A 21,963-nucleotide genomic window follows, 5' to 3' on the forward strand; every position below is an offset into this window, starting at 1 on the left:
ATCGGAGAAGAAAATTAAACTAGATTTAATAGATCAAATACAGATCAAATTATAGTATTTTCATACTAATATCCATTTTTTTTTGGCGAAGACAAATATAGATATAAATATTATGCCGGTACTAAAATTAGTATTATATTTATTCTAAATATATGCATGGATATAAGTTGAATGTTAGTGATATTCATCTTTTTTTTTTCTCCGATCCAAATATAGATATAAGTCGGATATTATTTGGATACGGATACACATTGAATCTTTAGTGTAATTCAATGATGAAAACTAACATAAATGATTAAAGGATGAGATTAGAATCTATATTCAAATCGCGTGTGATGCATGGATAATAAGATAAGAGCCTATGATGTAGTTACTAAACCCGCATGGAGACCGACTTAGTCAAGGATTCAAGTTACTAGTCCGACTGGATTTGTATTAAAATACTACTCAACTCAACTAAGCCTTAATCTCAAAGTTGTTGAGGTTGGCTAATGAATCCTTGTCCTCCATTATGCTCAGTTTAGGATCATACTTATAGAAAAATGTTAAGATATCAAAGTCCTTCTTTACGACTGCATCTTATTTGATTTTCAGTCTAACTCTATTACACCTACATAATAATGTATCCCTCAGCCTACATTGTATATGTTCAAACTTTTTAACTTATCTTTCTCTTAATTTATTTTTAATTAGTGTTACCTCCACCTTTCTACAAAAAACTTCATTTTTTATTGTATCGTTTCTTGTATTACTATATATCCATCTCAACCCTCTTATTTCAACTACACTAATCTTGTAGACATTTTTTTTTAACAACCTAGCATTTTATATCATAAAACGTAGTCTAATTGATCATATATTGGTATTAAAAATAAAAAAATTAAATTTATTTAAAATAAAATATATAGTATAAAATATCAATAAATTTAATAAAATTTCAGTATCAAATACCACCATTACTCTTTAATTGCAACATACATCAACTATATTATGAATTATCTATTTTGTTTAGATAGCTTGTAAAAATATTATATGAAAATAGGAACATGTAGAAGTTATTGGTATTTTTAGATATTTTAACAATAAAATATTTGAAATAAAATGATGTATATTCATTTTTCAATTTTATCAAGGGAAAGGATTTTATTTCTATAAAATAATTAATTATTAAAATATGAAATAATATAGGATACACCAATAACTCTATGTGATGACATAATTGAGGTTCAAATAAGTAAAATAAATCATCATTACAAAAGCAAAATTGAATGTTGTAGTCTGGTGGTTGAGTTTATGCTTTCCAAGCAATAGATCAAAGGTCCCATTCTGACTATAAGAGCAAAATTATTTAGAGATTTTTGTACCAGAATTTACAAAATATCTCATTGGGATTTGAAACATCTTTCAAGCCCAAATCCAGATAAGGTTCAATAAAATCTACTGAAGGTATTTGGTCCAATCAGATATTGTAATTTTAATCTAAATCCGATCTAGACTGGATAAGATCTCAGCCCTAACTAGATTGATCGATATGTACGTTGAAACTTTTTTATGTTTTAAATTATTTCTAAAATCTTTAGAGCTTTTGGTAGCAAAAAAATTATTGCTTTTTATAAACAATAAAATAGAAGTAAGGCATAGCAGAAGTTTATGCAAATTTTATCTTCAACATTAATCTCCATATAATAACTTGCTAAGTTTTTAAGAAACAGAAAATATAAAAAAATAAAAATACCAAATAAGCCACTAGTTTGTCATCTGAAGGCAAAATGAATAGTCCAAGGGAAAAAAAATGACCTAATTAAAAGAAAAAAAGAAGAAAAATCAGGTCTAAAGCCCTCAATATAGAATCTGATCTTTTTCAAGAGAAAAGGTCGGACAACGTCTAATTAAATTTATTGAGCTGATAAATAGTAGTAAAGGACAGACACTTGTGATCTGTGGAGGCGTATTAAAACAAACACTGTAAAACTACAAACTCTTAACCCTTGTAAAAATATCTTCTATAGACTTCTCTAGCACCCTTATCTCAGTCCTCAACCAGAAGCTTAATTTGTTTAGCAGCTGGAGTCCTGAGTCTTCTTGTTCTCTAAATTCTATCGTTAATCTCAAGCCAAATACGTACAGCGGTGGATAACTACTACTAAGATCTTAGACTTTCTTCATAGCTGAGATCTTTGAGGAAATTAAAAGCTCAAAAATATTGGAAAGAAAGATGGAAGAGTTCAAATTGCCCACCAGAATGGTTCCTTCTTAAATTGCCCATGGCTCCTCATGCCGCTGACAAGAAACACTAGCAGGAGCATTTTAATTCTTCTTTGTTAGGTTCTCAGCAGGGATTTTATTTTAAATTGCCAATTAAGAGGAAACCATAACTTAACAAGGCAATGAGGGAGAAGTAGCAAAAGGTGATAATGCTCCTCTATAAATGAGGAATCTGTAAACACTATGGACCAGAAAACTTACTCAATATCCACACTTGTTTATCCCATTGATTAAAAGGAGTAACACTTTCTAGTAGTCTAGCAAGAGCAAAAACATTCAGGTGAAAGCTTAAAGTTCATTGAAGTCAAGGATTCAACTATTGAAATCACCTCCCCGATCGTCGCAGTTTGAAACCGAGCGATCTTCAGTCTCTGCCAAAGAAAAAATTATAAGAAGCAAGGAGCAAGGAGGTTCAGGTCTAATCCATAATGAGAGCGCAACTGTCCCAAAAAAAAAAAGAAGAAAAAATAGCATTGGCGGAGAAGAGGGCCTTCCATTTTGGCAGAAGTAAGAAGTATTAGGCCAAAGACATATCTAAAAGAATTCCGCTTTCTTCTTCTGTATAGTAGCTCAAGGTGATGAGCTTTCTCCAATTCTTGTCGTGCTTATCAAAACAAAGCCACCACCATTTGGTCAGAAGAGTTGGATTCCTGACTCCTATCTTGACAAACTAAATTCCAGTTACTAGGAGGTGACTAATTCTGGAAATATCTGATTTTAAGCCTCTCATATGAAAGTAAAAATTTTAGATGAAGTAGTAGTGACACTCAGCTCAAGCTGACCAATTCTTCTAAAAATGTCATGAGTTATGTTTTGACAACAGCAGTATTGCCATTGCACCTTATTACTTGTTTTTGGCTTTACCAGTTAACATTTACCTTATGGAGAGTTAAAAACACATTGCAACTCTAAGAAAACTTTTACTAGGACCTGAATCACCTCTCTCTCTCTCTCTCTCTCTCCCCACACACATTCATTAAAAGAGTTGACAATTATATGTCTCAGCCTTATCTCCATTCTCATCCAATACACAAGAAAATGAACAAAAAATCAGTAGTTGAGGGCGTTTGATTGCATCGTTTTTGTTGAAAGAAAGGAGAATGGTTGTTTAGAAGAAAAGATGAGCATCTCTGCATCATCTTGTCATGTTTCTTATGACATATCTAGTCAAGGTTGTCCACATTTCCTAGCTTTCGCAATGCTGAAATTGAGCTAGCTGGGATCAAGCATATGCCATTACCATCTCGTCCATGGTCCGCTACAAGGCATGACCACATCATCCTGCAAATTCACTGAAAAAGAAATGATGAGACAGATGTCTAAACTATTAATGAACCAAGTGCTTTTTCTTTGGCACAGCCTAAACGAGACATCAACCTCGGCAAGGAACATCCTCAGTAGACCCTTAAGCACTCCCTTGAACTGGGAGCCCGAAAGAAAATCATGTGCAACATAATTGAGTATTAGGAGACACCAGGACATTGAGTCTGAAGAGCCAAGCAATAATTTTGGTTTTAAATAAGATACCGTACCCACTTGGCAGGGAGCATGAGGCATTTGTATTGGAAAAGCTGTTCTTCTGAAGCTCTAGTATTATGGACAATGTCTACATAAATACTAAACTATTGTATTCCTGAAAAAAAAAACATTTTAAATACTTAAGTGCATGATTAATGTTAGCCATGGTTTATTGAAGAAAAATGTATTTACAGAATATATATCTTTAGACAGGTTAATAAGGTGGCTGATGAGGTGGCAGCCTATATGGCTGATTATTATGAATCCAAGCTTTTGGGATACCTCCACTGTATTATCTGGTTATCTTTGGAATATTTTGATGGCTGATGTGATTTTTCATGAGCTTTGTAAAGCAGCCGGATCAACAAAAAGAAAGAAAGAGTATACATCAATTTTCCAAACAAAAGGTATACAATGATGCTATGATGAACAATATTTTGCTCTAAGATTTTTAGCATCTTTCCCTATTTGGATAGAAATATGACTTGCCCGACAGGTGGTATAACCAGGCACTCTTTTTTCAAATGGAATATTAGTGAGGCATATTGGCCAAAAGTTGGCTTCCGCAGCATTGTTCCCCAAGGCCTTTTCTTTTCCTCTTCTTATCCCCTCTTTCTTTTTATTGCGGAAGATGGGAATTCCTATAATCCACTCATTAAGGAAATGGACTCAAAGTCTACCTTTATTTTTAATTGAAAATAGAAAATTTATTTCTATTTATTTTAGATTTTTTATAATAAAAAATATGTTTGGTTTCTCTCTTTTTTAATAGCAAAAGTGAAAGACTACAATGGAAGTTGGAAGCATGGCACTAAGCAAGCATCAAGAGGATGGTGAGTGGAGGAGGGGGCAACTAGGCACAACATGATGAGAGCACCCTTGATTGGATCGACGGATGCTAGAAATAGACGGACACCACTGCTTCCGAAAGAATGAAACGATAAATGAAAGATAGATGCCGGAAATGAATGAATGAATATTGAGAATAAAAGAATGGATAGACGATGATGGAAGATGGATGCCGAGAACAAATGAACAGATAAATAAAAAAGTGACAGCACTGAGGATGATGACGATGAGGCTACAATGGAAGTCATCATAGAGAAGGATAGTGGAGGGGAGGCGGTGGCGGCGAAGGCATTGAGGAGGCAGCAGGATGGAGCAAATCGAGTGGCTGGGTGGAGGGGATGAGAGAGGGGTGAAAACTTACTCCTAAAAAAAAAGTGAAAGTAAAAAATTTTTATTTTAGTAATAATTAATATTTTAAAAAATAAGAAATAGAAACTGGATAACCAAACATATTCTCTATATCGGTTTCATATTTCTATTTTTTTTAAAACAAAGAAGCAGAAGAAAAAACCAAATAGAACCTTAGTTTTTTTTTTGAATGCACATTTAAGGCATACATGTCAGTGTTTTGCCCAACTAATATGTGTTACTATAGACTATCAATGCTCCTTTATAAGTTAGTTCCATCAATAAATAATTGGGTCAATTGGATCTTAAATGATTAGTTCCCTTTCATCCATCCATACCTAGGATAGTAATCCTAGCTCTCTTCTATTTAGAGCCTATTTGAAAAATCTAATTGAATTGGGCTAGATTTTCTATAGAAATTGACCATGGTGACCTTTCTAGCCCATATTTTTACAAAGGCCTATCCTAATCTTTGCCGACATTCTATTTGTGGGTCTATTGGATTACAGAAAGAAAGAAAAAAAAAGATCCGTAAAGGGTTTTTTTTCTTCTTTTTCCTTCCACAAAATTTGGGCTGAGAGAAAAATATGTTTATATGGGCCTTATCCAAATAAACTATCCACTTTATAAATCTAATAGAAAATCCAACTTAATTCTGATAGATTTTCTAAACAGGCCCTTAAGGTTGTTAATGAAGAAGGAACTGCTCTACTTTCTATTTTTGAGAAAATGATAGCGTTAACATTTTGTTTCTTGAGCGTATCAAACAAATCTTGACTTACACACACACACACACACACACACACACACACACACACACACACACACATATATATATATATATATGTATGTATGTGTATATATATATATATATATATATATATATATATATATATATATATATATATGTATGTATGTGTGTGTGTCTATATATATATAGACACACACACATATATATATACACACACACACATATATACATACATGCATATGATATAAAAAAATAGAAAGGATCTTATGAAAAAATAACCCCTTTTTTGCTTTTTTGTATATTTGAAGTACATTTGTTTTATTGTTTATTTTGAAATGTTTGAACATATTGATGCCTCGTCCTAGTAGATGTGTGGTTCATATATAAGCAATCCACAAGAATGTCTTAAGACAAATATAGTCATTTATCCCAGCTCCTACATAAAAATCTAGACTCCATTACATCATACCAATGCTAAACAAAATAAACTAAGTTGATTAGTAACATATCTATGGTTTCAAATACACTTTATAGACTTTAATATATGGAAATGTTAATCCAATTGGTTGAGAACTTTCTAAGCATCAACACTCACACAATCCAAACAGTAGAGAGGCACATTGATCTTGTGACATGCTCATCAACAAACTCCTTATTGATATTAGTAGTTCCACCTAAAAATACTGATTTTAGTATGCCCACGAAATACAAAATAGCACAGTAGTCTTGCAAGCAGCCTTACAGAGAGGATCAATAATTTAGGAGTGGCTGAGAGAGATAATTGTTTGACTAAATTTATAAAAGATTCTATTGTGTTGCCATACTTGGTCTTTTTGCTGATTTGATTATTTGTGTATCGAGGACTCATTTGTTTTGCAGGAAGAGAAAAAAAAGCATGGTCAATGAAAAAAAGAAGGAAGATCTTATATTTCGTAGGAGTTTTTGAAGAAAAGAGATGGAAAAGTAGTTTTTTCATATGATAAGATTTTCAAATTTTACGAAAAAAAATATCTATGAAATATTAAAAAATTCAATTCTCATTGCTCGAAAATTGAAATAATTTTTTTGAAATATATTCTTAAATTTTTAGATAGAATTGGATAAATTTTTTTCTTTATTAATGGCATAATAGGTATTTTACATAATTTTTTTTTCAGATACACATTAGTCATTCTAAAATGTATTTTTTTATCAACCAAATATATAAAAATTATTTTTTCAAATATCATATATTCAGAATTATTTTTTTATAAAAAAATATTTTAGTAATAAAAAAATTTTCCCAACCAAACGAGCGTTAATAGAAAACTTGGCATGAGAGCCCTAGTAGAAATCTAGTCATGAAGTTTTGTGTTTCTGGACTGGATAGTACAAATTTTTGTTTGGAAGTGACTTGTGGGGCCCATCAATGTCACTCTTGAAGGCAAAGACTTCGTCGCTGAACTGTGCGACGTGACCTTAAAGAATGGTGTAAGAAACTCTATTTTGTTAATTGACAGGTCACCTTAGCTCACGGCTGTAACGCCATCTGGATTGTTTAAACATAATTGACGAAACATACAATCATGTATTGGAAGAATTCCTACCATTCATTTCCCTTTACATTGTTTTTTTGGGTACATATTTCCCTTTACATTATTAATCCTGTCATACATCTCAAAGTTGACATGAGCATGGGCCTCCACCACCCCATCTTGCTCACCAATTGAATGACGCATATAGTGCTTTGAAGATTAATTTAATTTTCCTTATCTTAGACACATAGGGTATTAAAAGGCCATCCATTAGTGGCATATTTTCTTTTATAGGCATATAGCTCCATTGCCTTAGTCATGACCTAAGGTATCGCCTGAGAGAATATCTAAAAAATTGATGCAGGAGGATTTTTAGATTTGATATGAACCATTTTTTGGCTACTACGGGTAAGGCTGGACAGAATTTAAGAATGAGATCCGTCACATCAAAAAATTGAGCCGCAGATTAAACTTTTAGAAGGTATAACTTGATTATATGACGTTCGATTGAGATGATGCCTGTTGTGCTTCAAATTTGGCCCGAGGGTGACCACGCTGGAGGAGTCGAGGGAGCCGCCGGTGGTTAGAGGAAGAAGACGGGGGCCACCTCCTGCGCAGCGGTGGACCTGCACAAAGCCTCACTGGTATTTCTGGTGAGGGCCCTCCGACGATCAAGTTAGAGCGGAGTAAATTTGGTCCAGCCAAAAGTCCTTTAAAAGTTACCTGATCGGGCTATTGTAGTCCCGGTGGAGAGGCGCAGGTGGTAAAGGCATTGTCCGCCCTCATTATGAGAAGAGGGCGTGTGGCTCTGAGTCGAATGGCGCACAACTAAGGCTGGCCGGTGGCATGTGGTGCCGTCCGTTCTCGAGAATGGTAAGGTGTTGACAGTCATAGCAGGATATGGCCTGAGTAGTTATGGTGCTATTCTTTGACTGTCGAGGGCTAGCTATCGAAGCGTGGCACAGTAACGTTGCAATGTACGGCCACGTAGGAGGGTGTGGGTACACACATGGGTGCGGCTGTTAGCGAGGCCGAACTCGTTGAGGGGTCACATCATGCGTTTGGCGAGGTCGGCTAGACGGGCGTTGAGAATAGCTTGGCTCTCCGGATTCCGAGGTGTGCTCGGTGGAGCGCCCCGAGCTCGAGGGTCGGGGCATACTACTAAAGTTGGTCGCCCCGAGCTCGGTCGGGACGAGCCGGCGAACATTAGAGGTCGATGAGGCTTTTGGGCGGAGTTCAAGGCCGGGATGATTCTGCACTGGACCGAGGATTCAACCGGTCGGCGTTGGCGTTTATTGGGCTAATATTGGGCGGCCTTTTTGTTATGGGTTGAACGATCCATTTCGCCCCCCATCAACGCCATACCGATTAAAGGGCGGCACCCCAAGCAATCGAGCCCAAATTTTATTATTTGGGATTTAAAACAAACCAATCAAGCATAAAAATTTCTTTTCGGATAAAATTATGACTGGATGTATCTCTTGATCTGAGAAGAATCGGAAGAATGATAGAAAACAGAGTTGACGTAAAAGTCGAGATCTAGCTTCCGAAGAATTTTAGCTTTTCGAGTTTATTTATAGTAATATCTATTTTAGAAAAGAGAGTCCTACTAAAATTAAGAAAAAACATCCAATTCAAATTATGCAAGGTCGTGTGTACTTCATTTTTTTTTAATGAAAAAAAAGAGGACTTAAGCTCTACTTTTGCATTTTTTTTATTATTATTTTTTTGAGAGATCTGAGTTGAGTGTGGGTTGAGAAAAAATTTTCTTCTCCTCAACCAGATAAGAAATCGAAATCCTTTTCAAAAAACAGACCAAGGTTTCTCTAACTTGACATAAGAGTATAGGTAGATTAGTTCATGATTGGCAGAGTTTTCATTGATGGAAGACAAGAGTCGCCTGAGTATTTGCCAAAGGAAGGAGTTCCTGAGATCGAACTTCATCATACGTATCGAACCCTGGAAATGCAACTGCATAGGGTTATCATGTGTTTGACTACAGTTATATCTAAAGCGTGGAATCGTCATGCATGCTCAGTGGCAACAGAGCAGCCTCCTGCACCTGCAATCACAAGTATAGTCTAGCTCCATTCAGAAAGGTGAAAAAAAGATGGCTGTAATCGATAAAAAAGGAATGTGCTTACAAGCTAATCAAGTTGCCTTGCTATTGAAGGATTTCAACATGAACCTTCTCTTTGTAAGTAGCCCATGAATTTGCTTCGTTACCAGAAGAATGACAAGAAAACTAAGAAACCTAAAACACAAAGTGAAGCCATGGGCACATATTTAAACTAGGAGGGACTTACTCCCTCACCTGCAAAAATTCTGAAAGTGATATTTTCCACAATAGAAAGGGATAAGTTCCAATCTCAACCCCAATAGGTGAGACAACACTTAATGCTCAATGATCACTTGTTATTAAAGGTGCTTTCATGGTGATACAAACCAAGGAAAATAGCTCAAACTACCCCTAAACTCAACCCAATGTGGGTAAGAAGAACCCTAATATTTCATAGGCTTCAAACACCTAGACGCATAAAATATATGGGTTCAGCCATTTCCCTTTCCCACCAAACACCGCAACCGGAGCTTTACATCAATACCGGCTACACCCCCACACCAGTTATAAACATTCCTAGGCCCGGAGGGTGCATATTGGGAAAATTTGTGCCTGGAAAGAAAAACAGTTATAAGGTCCTCCGCCTTGGTGGGTCCATTGGAAGGGGTTTTGCAGTCATATCACCATGTATATAAGTACGAACCTGGCTGAAAACTTGTGCTTTCTTGAATGGGTCCTTGGGTTTGGGGCTCCCTCCCCCTCTCACTTGCCCCAGTGCTCAGTGTGTAGATCCCTGATAAAAGAACCATGGAGAGATGGAGAGGTTGGTGGTGCCGCTCAAAGATTCTGATCTGGTCCGGTTCAGCAGGTAGTCTGTAACTGGGATTCCTTTGTTTATAGTCGAAATCTTGGATTAAGATTCCCTGCAGATGTTTTTTGGGTTTAGGAGAATTTGGAAAGTAAGTTACTAGAAATGTCCAGTACACAGGATTATATTTTTGTATAGGCCTTTTTTTTTTAAAATAAAAAAGGGGGGACATGCTCTTCAAAATCCAATTCTGGCTGTTGGATTTGTGTCTGGCATGCTTGGAGCTCTGTCAGGAATCACAGCTTTATATTTTTTTCCATTTGGTGCTTTGCATTCTGGATTTTAGGTCAGTTTTGTGTGCTACTTTTTGATTATAAGCTTTTTATGGTTTGAAACTAAATGGGCTGTGGAATTGTCATCCTCTTTGAAGATCTTGTGATTCAAGTTCTCTGCTATGGATTTTGGTTGGAGTTGGTTTTCTGTGATGGAACTAATTTAACCTTTCAGCTCTTTTCAGCCTTTTGCTTCCTGGAAGCTCTTCCAGGGGCTTGCTGTATTCTTTTGTGCAGGAAAGACAGGGTCCTTTCTAGAGGGTTCCATGAGCACTTGGTTTGTTTGTTCTCTCTTATATGCTGCTTCTTAATTTTATTCTTTTGGTTCGCAGATTGGGGTGTGGAATGTTTGATGTGGGGTTTTTGATTGGTCTGATTTAAATAAAATAAGAGAAAAAGATCCCTTTATGGGCATGCAAGAATCTTTGCATGCTGAGTTCTGAGATTCCTGTACTTGAGTGAATAAACTGGTTAATGGGGACTCGGACAATGACATCTCAGGGCAGCGGCAGGCAGCACTCTGAGATTCAGAGCTTGGCGATGCAGGGATCCCTATGTAGACTCACTCTCAATGAGGTTCAGAGCCACCTGGGTGAGCCCTTGCACAGCATGAACTTGGATGAGCTCCTCAGGAATGTATTCCCCGGCGAGTTGAACCAGCCATTGGCGATGGACCTTGGCAGCGGCCATTGTGGTTTGGGCTTGGGCCTTCAGTGTCAGGGGAGCATCAACGTACCGAGGGCACTGAGCAAGAAGACAGTGGATGAAGTGTGGAGGGACATCCAGCAGAAGAAGGCCAATGGGGAGCTGGGCTTGAGCCATGGGAGGCAGCCGACACTCGGGGAGATGACCCTCGAGGATTTCCTAGTGAAGGCTGGGGTGGTTGCCGAGGGAGCTGATAGGAGGAGGGAGGTGCAGGTTGGAAATGTGGCTTCTGTTGGGAGTGGTGATTCGATGGCGGGAATGCAGGGTTTGCCACCGCCGCCGGTGCATTGGTTGCATCAGTATCAGCAGCAGCAGCAGCAAGCACAGCAGGCATTGATGGGAGCTTATGTGGGTCGACCGGTCCCGCACCCACTAGGGGCTGGAACTGGCGCCATATTGGATGCGGTGTATCCCGAGGGACAAGGGAGGTCACTGGCAGGGGTGATGCCTGATCCACAGACACCAGGGCGGAAGAGAGGGGCTGCCGAGGAGGTGACAGAGAAGATAGTAGAGAGGAGGCAGAAGAGGATGATCAAGAATCGCGAGTCAGCTGCTCGTTCGCGAGCTCGGAAGCAGGTGGGTCTAAATCTTTCCTCTATCCATTTCTTTATCTCAGATAGTTTCCGATTGTGTCTTGTCCTTATCTTAGGATGCTCTGATCTTTTTGCCCTGTTTTGAGAACAGGCTTACACTAATGAGCTGGAGAACAAGATTTCCCGTCTGGAAGAAGAAAATGAGAGGTTGAAGAAGCAGAAGGTAGTTTTATCTTTGTTCTTCTTTTCCCTCTTCCACCTTCCTTCTTTTATCTTTCTTCTCTCTTTTCAGATTGATTATTAAACAATGCAATCTTCTCATATGTCATGTGGAAAATTCTGTTGTCTCTGGCAGGATTCAATGTGAATGTACCATATGGTGCTGCATTGTGGTCTAGGATTTAAAATGACCGATAACATATATGAACTTATTCAGATGAACTTGTTAATGCTGGTAATAAGACTTGACTAGAACTTCGATCATCAAAAGAATTTTCATAGCAATTCATTTAATAAGTCCATCGAAGCAACTGTTCTGAAATTTTTGGTCCAGTTGATAGAACTATGGCCAAATTAAAAGGAAACCCATTACTAGATCCTTGTCTAATGTGTACAAAGATGAAGGACAAATCTCAGTGTGCTTAAAACAAGCGGAAATATAATAATGAAAAAAGATATTTGAAAATAGGGTTGCATGGTCTATCCTTATGACTCATAAACCTTCCTAGAATCAGGGTAAGGAGGGGAACTTCATTCTGGGGTTTTGGCTCATTTTGACTCTCAGTTCCAACATAACAACTTAAGAAACTTGGCTATATTGCTCCAATAAATGAGGATTTCATCCACCTATTAGAGATTGGTCATTTGTTTGAACCACTTCCAGCCTAGAATCCATGTAACAACAACCTGCAGCTATTCTAACATAAAATACAGAAAACAGAAATCACTATAGAGCACATCATGGAGAAAGAAAGTTTCAAGGAATATAATGGCAAGGACCCAGAGGACTTACCTGGAAGTACTGGTGAGGGGCCTAAATTATTTGGCTACTTTTGGTGCAACAAGCCCCTACTCCCTAGGGCAAAGAAGGAAGAAATATCAAATTATTCTTTGAAAATGAAAAGAGTGCAAACATACCTGATACTTAAATGGCCACAAGCAAAGATCCCAACATATCATTTTCAGATATTTCCTTCTTGAATTTTTTGTTGATTTAACTTATTATGAAGTTCTTGATGTCATTTTGTGGTAAAGAAAAGGATCCTGTTAATTTTACAAGCTAGTTATACAAATGGTCCGATGAGACTGTGAAATAGATCATATGGAAACTTGTATGCTGATATGAACAGGATGCTATGCAGCTGCAGCATGAATAAGCATGCTACCTTCATCATATAGTTCAATGCTTTACGCCTTTCTATGCCCATATCATCCATTAAGTATTAAGAATCACAATAATCTACCTGATGTTGGCTCATAGTTTTGCTTGAGGTGAAGTTATATATTTCCAAATTGGTATTAACCATCATAATTTTATGATTCTCCCAGACATCCATGGCATAGGATCAAACAACAGAAATGATGCTGTTGATTAGGACCTTATGATGGTCGATAATCTGGACATTATATGTTTCCGCAATGGTGTCAGCCTTGACACTTTTATGTTTCTCCTAGATATTTCGTGGCATAGGACCATGCAACAGAGTGGATTCTATTGAGTAGGACCTTATGATGGTTGGTAATCTGGTCATCCTGTTGTTTGAAAATGATATTTCGCAATGAGTTAAGTTCTTCTAATAGACATGGAGATTGAAAGGGTATGATGAATATTGTGAGAATACATGTATATCAGTTCAACAAGAATCTCCGTTCATCCATTTCTTTAATTATTTTAGTAAAATTGTAAATTCTTGAAGCACTTAGTCCTAATCTTGCATGTCGACATGCTAATCATTGAATAGACGTGCAAGAAAAATATAAAATTGATATGATGGAGTTTGTGGAAGATCCTAAAACTGTGTGTATAGTGTTATAAAACTTACTCGAAATGTAGGATACTTCTTTCTTCTTCTTTGTAGACTAGGGTACTTCTTTTGGGTAGATTGAATATGATTTACTTTTTATATGTCAGAAATCATGTTTTATTGGATCATTTTAAGATAATGTAGACTAAGGGCAAGAGAAGCTTTATGACTCGATTTGCTTGTCTAGATTGCTGTGGCTGACTTCACATCATATTAAAATATTTTTTTGATCCAAGAGGTAGTAGGGGAACAAACCACTTCACCATAAGATATGGTGAAGATTGATTTTATATTATAAAAGAATTGTTATTGAATTTCATGCAAAACTATCTTTGGCCATAGTCTTATAGTGATCCTAAGGCATATAAAGGTGACATGGGAAGTTTGGATGAGGAAATATTTTGGTGAAGTGGAGGGGTGTAAAGATAGTATTCACAAAATTTAGTGAGCTAGAATGCTAATAATTAAGGAGTCACTGTTTGTTTAGACGGGAAGAGGAAAAAATTGAACTTAAAAACTCTAGGGAGTGGTTGAAGGAGAAGAAATGTGGGGAGGGATTATAGAGAGAGAGAGAAAGAGAGTTGACTATGGAAGAAAGTAATTTTTAAAACTTGTTGAAGAGAGGAAATTGATATGAGAGAGGTACAAGCAAGTTATGCAAAGCCAATATTGAAAAACTTACTGATATATTACCCGTTCGATACGATATGGTCAGGTACCATATGCATTCATTCCAACACAAGTTCCTAGCACTTTTTTCCCATTCTTGGCTATGGTGCCTCCCGAAACCAGGTGGTACGAGGTGGTTCCACTTGGTCCAGATCGATATGGACCAATAAGGCTCATATTGAACCGAACCTAGGAATGTCTTGGTTCCTCACCAGTATGACACATTATGCCTAGGTACAAGAGGTTTGGGATGGTTCATCAAACTATGGATACAAGGATTTGTGGTTTAAGGGACCAAACTGCCTCTATGGTCCAATAATTGGCTAGTGGTCATGAAGAGTGAACTATTTTAAGTATAGATGTTTTCTATTCTATTTTTGGGTGGAGGGGCAATGGCTGGCAAAAATTTCAATTAGTTTTTAAGGTTTCTTCATACAGGTACCACCCTGTTACTATATCGGTACATTTGGTACGGAGGCCGGTTTCGCATATCGAGTGTCGGTACGCCTTTCGTCATACATGTCGGTATCAAACCAGTATTGGTGTGGTAACGTCCCATACTGTCTGATTCGGTATGGTATGGTGTACCTTGCTGTGCGGGTGCGTGTTTAGCCTCACACTAGCTATGCACTGGGCAGACTTGGATATTGATATAGGATCAAAGAGTGAAAATAACACTTTTTAGCTAGCTTTTTTGAGTGAGTCTTGGGTTATGACAAATGACATCAGAACGGACCCGATTGATGATCTATGTGGACTAGGGAGCATTGCACCACTGGTCTATTTGGGTTGACCACGGGCTAATCGTGGTATTCATAATTAGATTTGTGGTACTTGTAATTAGATTTGAATGGATTTAGTCCCTTAGACTAGCAAAGACATTAGGGCTTAAATGGAGAGGGTCTGAGGGACTTGTGTTGGCGTATGTTTAACCCCACATCTACTATGCATTGGGTAGATCTTAGGTTTTTATATTGGACCAAAGAACCAAAATAATGCCTTCTGGCTACATTTTTTGGTGTGGTCCTGGGTTATTACAAGACTTTGAGGAGCCTTGGGAGGATAATTATTAGATATGAAAGTCAATTTTGATCAAGTTAAGATTTTCAAGGATGGATGGCAGTAGGGCTAGCTCTTATAATTTTATTTAACTACCCGTGGGAGGTATGGTTCAAGGTAAGTTACTAGGTTTGTTAAAGCATTTCTCGGTGATGGTCTTAGTGCTAATAGATCTTCAAGATCCTTGGTTATCATATTTCTAGAAGCTCTAAACTATAGGCTATAAAGCTTGCCAAATTGTGTATAGAAGATTACTATGAGGGACATTGCAAAGCAGTTAAAAATTTGCTATTGTGGTTGATATCTCCCAGTCAAAGTGATTCATCTTGAGGAAGCTTTACTTTTGCTTGCTTCTTAGTGACACATGAAAAAGATGAGGTTATTGATGCAAATGTTAAGATTAGATCTTATGCTTTGCTTAGATGTCCATTTTTGAGAGGGAGACTTAGGTTCTTTTATCTAAAGTATCCAATGTATATTTAAGATCCTAGCTGGTGTGGTCAAGATTTTGTAAAGGACAGGTAAATCTGTTATTTTATTAATCTGTAGGATAAGAAATGGGAGAAGATAGATGATTCACTAGTTAGGGGGGAAAGCAAGGTTTAAAACATTGGTACTAAAGGTAGATGAATCCACCAGTTAGGTGGGAAACCAAGGCTTAAGATATTTGTACCGAGTCCCATACCGGAAGCCGGAGCAATACGGCGCTAGTACATACCGACTCCCTGGTACATAAGAATTGTCAGTATGGACCAGTATGCTTAGTATGTGTCGGTTCATCTGCAAACAAACATCCGTGTCCCACACCTAAACTGATCTTATTTTCCTATTGGAACAGCACAGTACTGATGGTATTGTGCTGAACTTGCAGTATGTAAATCCTTGTGGAAAAGAGTTTGTATAGGTAGAAGGAAGGTGCTCTTCATGTAAGGAGATTAAGAGTGGTGAATCTGATCCTTCTATAGAAGATTCTTTGACAATTAGGTCCAGCGGATAAGGAGTGATATCTTAATGGGTTTGGGATTTATTGGTGTAGTCAGCAAAGTTAATTTCTTTCAGTTCTCTATTTTCGAGTTTTTAGTGGAGAACCCTTCTCTTTTGTTCTTTTAAGATGAGGTGGGAGTGAGCTGGAGAGGCGGATTTAACCTAAAGTATAGGTTTGAATAGGAGTTACTGACAGAGTTGCACTTTCTGAATGATGTTGATGTGCATTCCAAAAGCGAGTGCATTTTAGCAAACAATGTTGCCATTGCTCTTGACTAGTGTTAATTAGGGAGTGTTTCAATTGGAGGCAAAAGGTAAGAGCATGGTATGCCGAACCGGCTCGTAGTGGCCGGTACGGGCCGGTATGAACCGGTTCGGCCAGCTACCAGTATGCCAGAGCCGTGAAAACCGGTACAGGATGATTCTGTGCCGAAGACGAAGAAGACGAAGAGAAAAAGAGAGAGTGCGGGGAAGAGAGGGAGACCACCTGTGGCCGCCATCAGAGAGCGGCGGAGGGGCGTCGGAGGCTGGTGGGGGCAGCGGAGCCCGGCGGGGGGCGGGGAAACCCGCGGGGGCGCGGCCGAGGCCGCGGCCGCGGCCGCGTCCCCTGTTTCGAAAGAAACAGAGGACGCGGCCGCGGCTTTTTAATTTGGAGGTTTTAAATGAAGTCGGTATATCGGTTTTAATTTGGACAGAGGCTACCTGTGGCCTCCGCTGCGCCCCCGCGGGCTCCGCCCCCACTGGTCTCCACCGCCCCTCTGCGGCTCTCAGATGGCGGTTTCGAAACAGGGGACGCGGCCGCGGCTTTTTAATTTGGAGGTTTTAAATGAAGTCGGTATATCGGTTTTAATTTGGACAGAGGCTACCTGTGGCCTCCGCTGCGCCCCCGCGGGCTCCGCCCCCACTGGTCTCCACCGCCCCTCCGCGGCTCTCAGATGGCGGCCACAGATAGTCTCCGTCCCTCTCTTTCTCGCGCTCTCTCTCGTTCTCTTCTTCTTCCCCGGCTCCGGCGGGGAAGAGCTTTCCGGTTTGTATCGCCCGATTTCGGTACGAACCGGAACCGTACCGGTCCGGTAGGCAACCGATATGCCTACCGGATCCGGTACGGCGGACCTTGGGTAAGAGTATGGTATGAGATCCAAAGGGCTATCGAGATACTTCTATGAAGGTTGAGTAGGAGGCAAAGATTCTAATATGTATGAGGCAAAATGTAAGTTCTTGATGTTTATGCTTCAGCAAGTTACTTGAAAAAATAGTGTTTGCTAGAAGTCGAGTGTTGTTTTTGTTAATATCTTTTTGAGAAGGATATGTTTGTGAGACCTGCTAAAAGTAGAGTCTAGAGATCACAGTATTTGCTAATTTGCATGTAGAACATGGAGATGTATAAAGATTTTTCTCATCTTTTCATTCTTTGATATATTTATAGTAATCTCTGTTGTAGTATTTTGCCACTTGGATTGATTAGATGTGCACATCTCTATTGTTTGAACTTTGAAGGTTCTTGAAAGTGATTTGAAGGAGTGGAGATCTATTCATTCACTGTTTGGTAGAGATTTTGTAGGATAGCCGAACATCAGATTTTTAACAGAAGGATAGAAAAGTAAATTACATTATCATGAGAGAGTGTAAATGTAGGAAACTGCTTGTGGAGTTTTAAATGACTGTTTACTTTGTTAACATAACATTTTCTTTTCAAAAATATACTCAGTAGATAATTTTCATCTAGTAACTTGTTTAATCTTCCTACTTTCTTTGTCATGTTCATGATCTTGATGGGTGTGCCTAGAAGTTCCATAGATTTTGGAAGTTCCTCATTTCTATGGTAATTGGGAAGGGGAATATGTTGAATTTACCATTTATCTAGGAGATTTTAAAGTGATAAGAGCGGAGTAGAATAGGAAAGAAGACCCTCATGCTTATGGGAGATAACTTTGGCAAATGTTACGTAGGCATATAATCTTTTTAAAAAATTTAATTAGCAAGAGAACTATTAGGGAATGAATGATCAGAATGGTGACTCACGTTATTGCCGTTGAGAATTGGCTGGCCCTTGGGACCATGGCGAGAAGTGCGACGATGCTGGAGAGCAAAGTGGTCGGCTGCTTTGGTCAGAATTGGGGGAGGCGGGCGGCGCTCGATCGTTGCAGCCGAGGTCCTCGTCGAATGGCAGCCCTTCGACTTGAAACAGCACCGAGCAAAGAAATCCTCTGGCTGGAATGTATCCGGCGGGGATCCTCCGATGCCTAAGTTTGTGGTAATAAAAAAATAGGAGGTTGTCTTTTAGTCTGCTAGGGCGTTCTTCTTGCTTACCTCCTCTGCCCCTCCTCTTTTGTGTATATTCGGTGGAGTCAACGTACCACCAGAGAATTAGGGCATGTGGGTCGACCAAAAGTGACTGGCTCGAGTACGGTCTGGTCATGGGGCGATGCTTTGCACACGGATGACGTCCTGCCTGTCACTTGGTCCCTCGGTTAGGATGTGGCCAACTATGGAGAGCTTTTGATATGCAAGCTTGGCGGTATGGCACTGGGCCCGCCCAATGGCCACTTTCGATCCATCACGTGTTGGCGCTGTGGCGTGTTTTAATTGGTTGGACCTTCTGGTGAGTTGTAGCCGGTTTGGAAGTGTATCATTTGCCCCCACTTCCATAATCAAGCCAAGCTATCCTGCTCGGGCTGCGGTAGTAGTTTTTTTTATAAGGGCCGCTTTTAATGAAGATTGCAAGGAGCCTTTTCATTGGGGAAACGAAGATTTTTCAAATTCCGTATTTATGAAGGGCATGGCCTTGCTATCCTTCCCAAAGCGTCGTAATCATGGGTGAGGCGTCTATGAATTTAATAGGCGTCTGGGTCTCGACTGTGATATGAATGGGCCATCTTGGGGCAAACACCCAAGAGACGCGTCCAAGGCTAGGTGAAGCGTCACCAAAGGGGTTGCTTAAACCCTCAATAAATAAGGAAACCTGTAGCTGTAGCCCATTCACCTTGTTCTTTTACTCTCCAGAATCTAGAGAGAGGTGTGAAGTCACAGGGTGTGACTTATGCGCTTTCGTTGCAAGGTTTTCCTTGTTCCGACAAGAATCTTGTCTTTGTTTTCTAGTGGGTTGTTTTGTTTCTTCTCCCATAGTCTTCTTCTCCTCGTCTTCTTTTTTTTTTTTGTTTAGAGGATATTCATGGACCTATCTGCTGGAGGTCGGTCTCCTAGCGATGAGGTAATGGGTCAGGGTTCTCCCGACCAAGTCTTTATGGCCTCGAGAGAAGTTCTTCCTGAGGTATCTTTAGGTCCATATATTGAGATAAGCCTTCTAGGGGAGTCCAACCTCGATCGGATTCGGATGGCATTTTTTATTTTCGAAGACTTTGTCCTTGAGCGCCTGCGAATCGTGTGACTTCGCCCTAGGAGAACCAGAGAATCGTGGGGTTAAGGCTTTTGATTCCGTCGATTGTCGCTGACTTGTTGGCCTAGTACCAACTTGTCTCCGCACACCTCGTCGTCAATGCTTGGAGGATGATTGTGGGCTTGCTTTGCTTTGTATGGATTCAAGGGATCACCCCTTCTTTAAAGTGAAGGCCCATCTCGGAATAAGGGGTGGTGGTACCTTTCTTGTAGAAAGGGTTACAACATCCTTCCTCCAGGGCCTTCGTCCATCCACGAGTAGAAGGGTTAGTATTTCTTTGTGTCTTTGGCAATTTCTTGGAGTTTTCCGACCCTGTGGACACTTTGGAGGCAGGCCTTAAGCCTCTTTCCCATTTGTCGGATGAATAGTAGGAGTTCGTTAATCTGCTTTGTCTGATGAAGGCTCCACTTTTGGTCGAGCTACTTCGAAAGTCGGCCTTGGTCGACACCGGCTTGAGTCCTACTCCTTTTGTCGGTATATTTTCTTATCTTATTCTACTTGTTCGTTGATTTGAATCTGTGACTAACTCGTTCCTCTCCCGTTCTTGCAGCCATGAAGTTTGAGGTGGAAGAACTCTTCTGCTTCTCGAGGAAGAGAGAATCCGGCGAGAGCAGTTCTTCCTCGGGTAAGAGAAGTGTACCCGCGGGACTAGTCATTAGAATCGATAGTTCTTCCTCGGGTAAGAGAAGTGTACCCGCAGGACCAGTCATTAGAATTGAGGAGTCCGACGGTGGAGGATCATCAGAGGTGGAGGTGCTTACTGCCCTCCCCATTAATGTACCATCATTTGCTCCGGCGGCCGCTCGGATTTTTGGGTGGCTTCTGTGGTTATTTTGATTTCGCCGACTGCACCAGAGGCTGCTGGTCCTTCTTTAGCCCCGATAAAGGGGCCACATTTTTCTGTCGGTTGCGTCACCACCAGGCTACCAACAAGGTATTTGAGCCAGCCTTCAACCCTCCCGCTAGGGGTATGCGGGCGTTGATGTCTTCACTTCGACTAGTTCCACAGAGCATGAAGTTAGGGACCTTTGTACCAAACTGGTCGGTGAGGGTCTTCGACTAATTGTGCCAAGGCGATCCCTAGGTGATGTAGGAGATGGTCCAGAGGTTCATGCTCCCAGGTGACGAGGAGTTATGGCGGAGACTGCTGGAGAGCGTGATCAACTCATCTTGCTGCATCGCCGTTGAGGTAATCAGATTGGTTCTTCTGTCCATTTGTTGTTTTTGAATAATCAATCTTTTCTTTATTTCTATAAGGACTGTATGCCACTCGTCTATTTATTGAGGTTATCCACTCCCATCAGTGGAGGTTGGAGGTCTTTGACCACCTCCTGCGAGAGGCGGAGAGCAGCAGGGCTTGTGTCAAGGCAAAATAGGTAGAGGCCGAGAAGAGGAGGCTGAGGCACAGACTCGCTTCTTTAGATCCAAGGCCGAGAGTTCCCAAACAGAACAGATGGTTGCTCGGTTGTGGGAGATACAACAGGCCATCAGCGAGGAAGGGGCCTGAGTGAGGAAGGAGGCCGATGTGGAGATTGCCCGCCTAAGGGATGTGGTCACTGTAGCCGAGCTTCAGGCCTCCATGGTTGAGGAGAGGTTTACTTGGGCAGGGATAGAGCTGCCCGGTTCGAGGAGAGGGCCGACCTCGCAACTAAAGAGGTCCGGGCAAAGGAGGCCTTCCTTTCCAAAGAGAGGGCCCAGCACGCTGTTGCAGATTATAAGGCTTCTGCAGAGTTCCACAACGAGATGCTGAAGGCTACCGGGGACTCCTTCAAGAAGGGGTTTACCGTCTGCCGGTTGGACCTCAGCTCGGTCACCTTCTTAGGCGAGTGCTCGGACGAGGAGGCCTTTCTTCGGGGATCAAGGAGCGAGGCCGAGGAAGAAGAGGAAGAGGAGGAATAATAGGAAAAAGAGGAGAGGAGAGACAAATGATCATATTCGCCATTGTTGGTCTCTTTTTTTTTGTTTGTGTTGGCTCGGGTGTGAGACATTATTTTGTATTTCTCTTCTTTTTTCCGATGAATGAAATGAAAGTCTACTCGTCATTTTATTTACTTGATGGCTCAATTTGAACTGATGTACTTTTCGTTTGAAGAGTTGTTCCATTAAGTACAAGGCTGCTCGGCAATCTTGCTACTATGCCCTTTGTTT

The 21,963-nt window shown here is 40.0% G+C and overlaps 1 protein-coding gene across 1 annotated transcript in view; it reads left to right on the top strand.

Moving 5' to 3' along the window:
* Positions 1-10,018: 10,018 nt before the first annotated feature.
* LOC113463120 (ABSCISIC ACID-INSENSITIVE 5-like protein 2) overlaps positions 10,019-21,963 on the top strand; it is a 32,492-nt gene continuing 20,547 nt past the window's right edge. The window contains exons 1-3 of the mRNA XM_039132419.1: positions 10,019-10,172; positions 10,777-11,725; positions 11,834-11,905. Coding sequence (XP_038988347.1) covers positions 10,919-11,725; positions 11,834-11,905 — 879 coding nt within the window. The 5' untranslated portion in view covers positions 10,019-10,172; positions 10,777-10,918. The remainder of the gene's footprint in view (positions 10,173-10,776; positions 11,726-11,833; positions 11,906-21,963) is intronic.

The sequence above is a fragment of the Phoenix dactylifera genome, chromosome 1 (genome assembly GCF_009389715.1).
Source record: "Phoenix dactylifera cultivar Barhee BC4 chromosome 1, palm_55x_up_171113_PBpolish2nd_filt_p, whole genome shotgun sequence".
NCBI classification, from domain to species: Eukaryota; Viridiplantae; Streptophyta; class Magnoliopsida; order Arecales; family Arecaceae; genus Phoenix; species Phoenix dactylifera.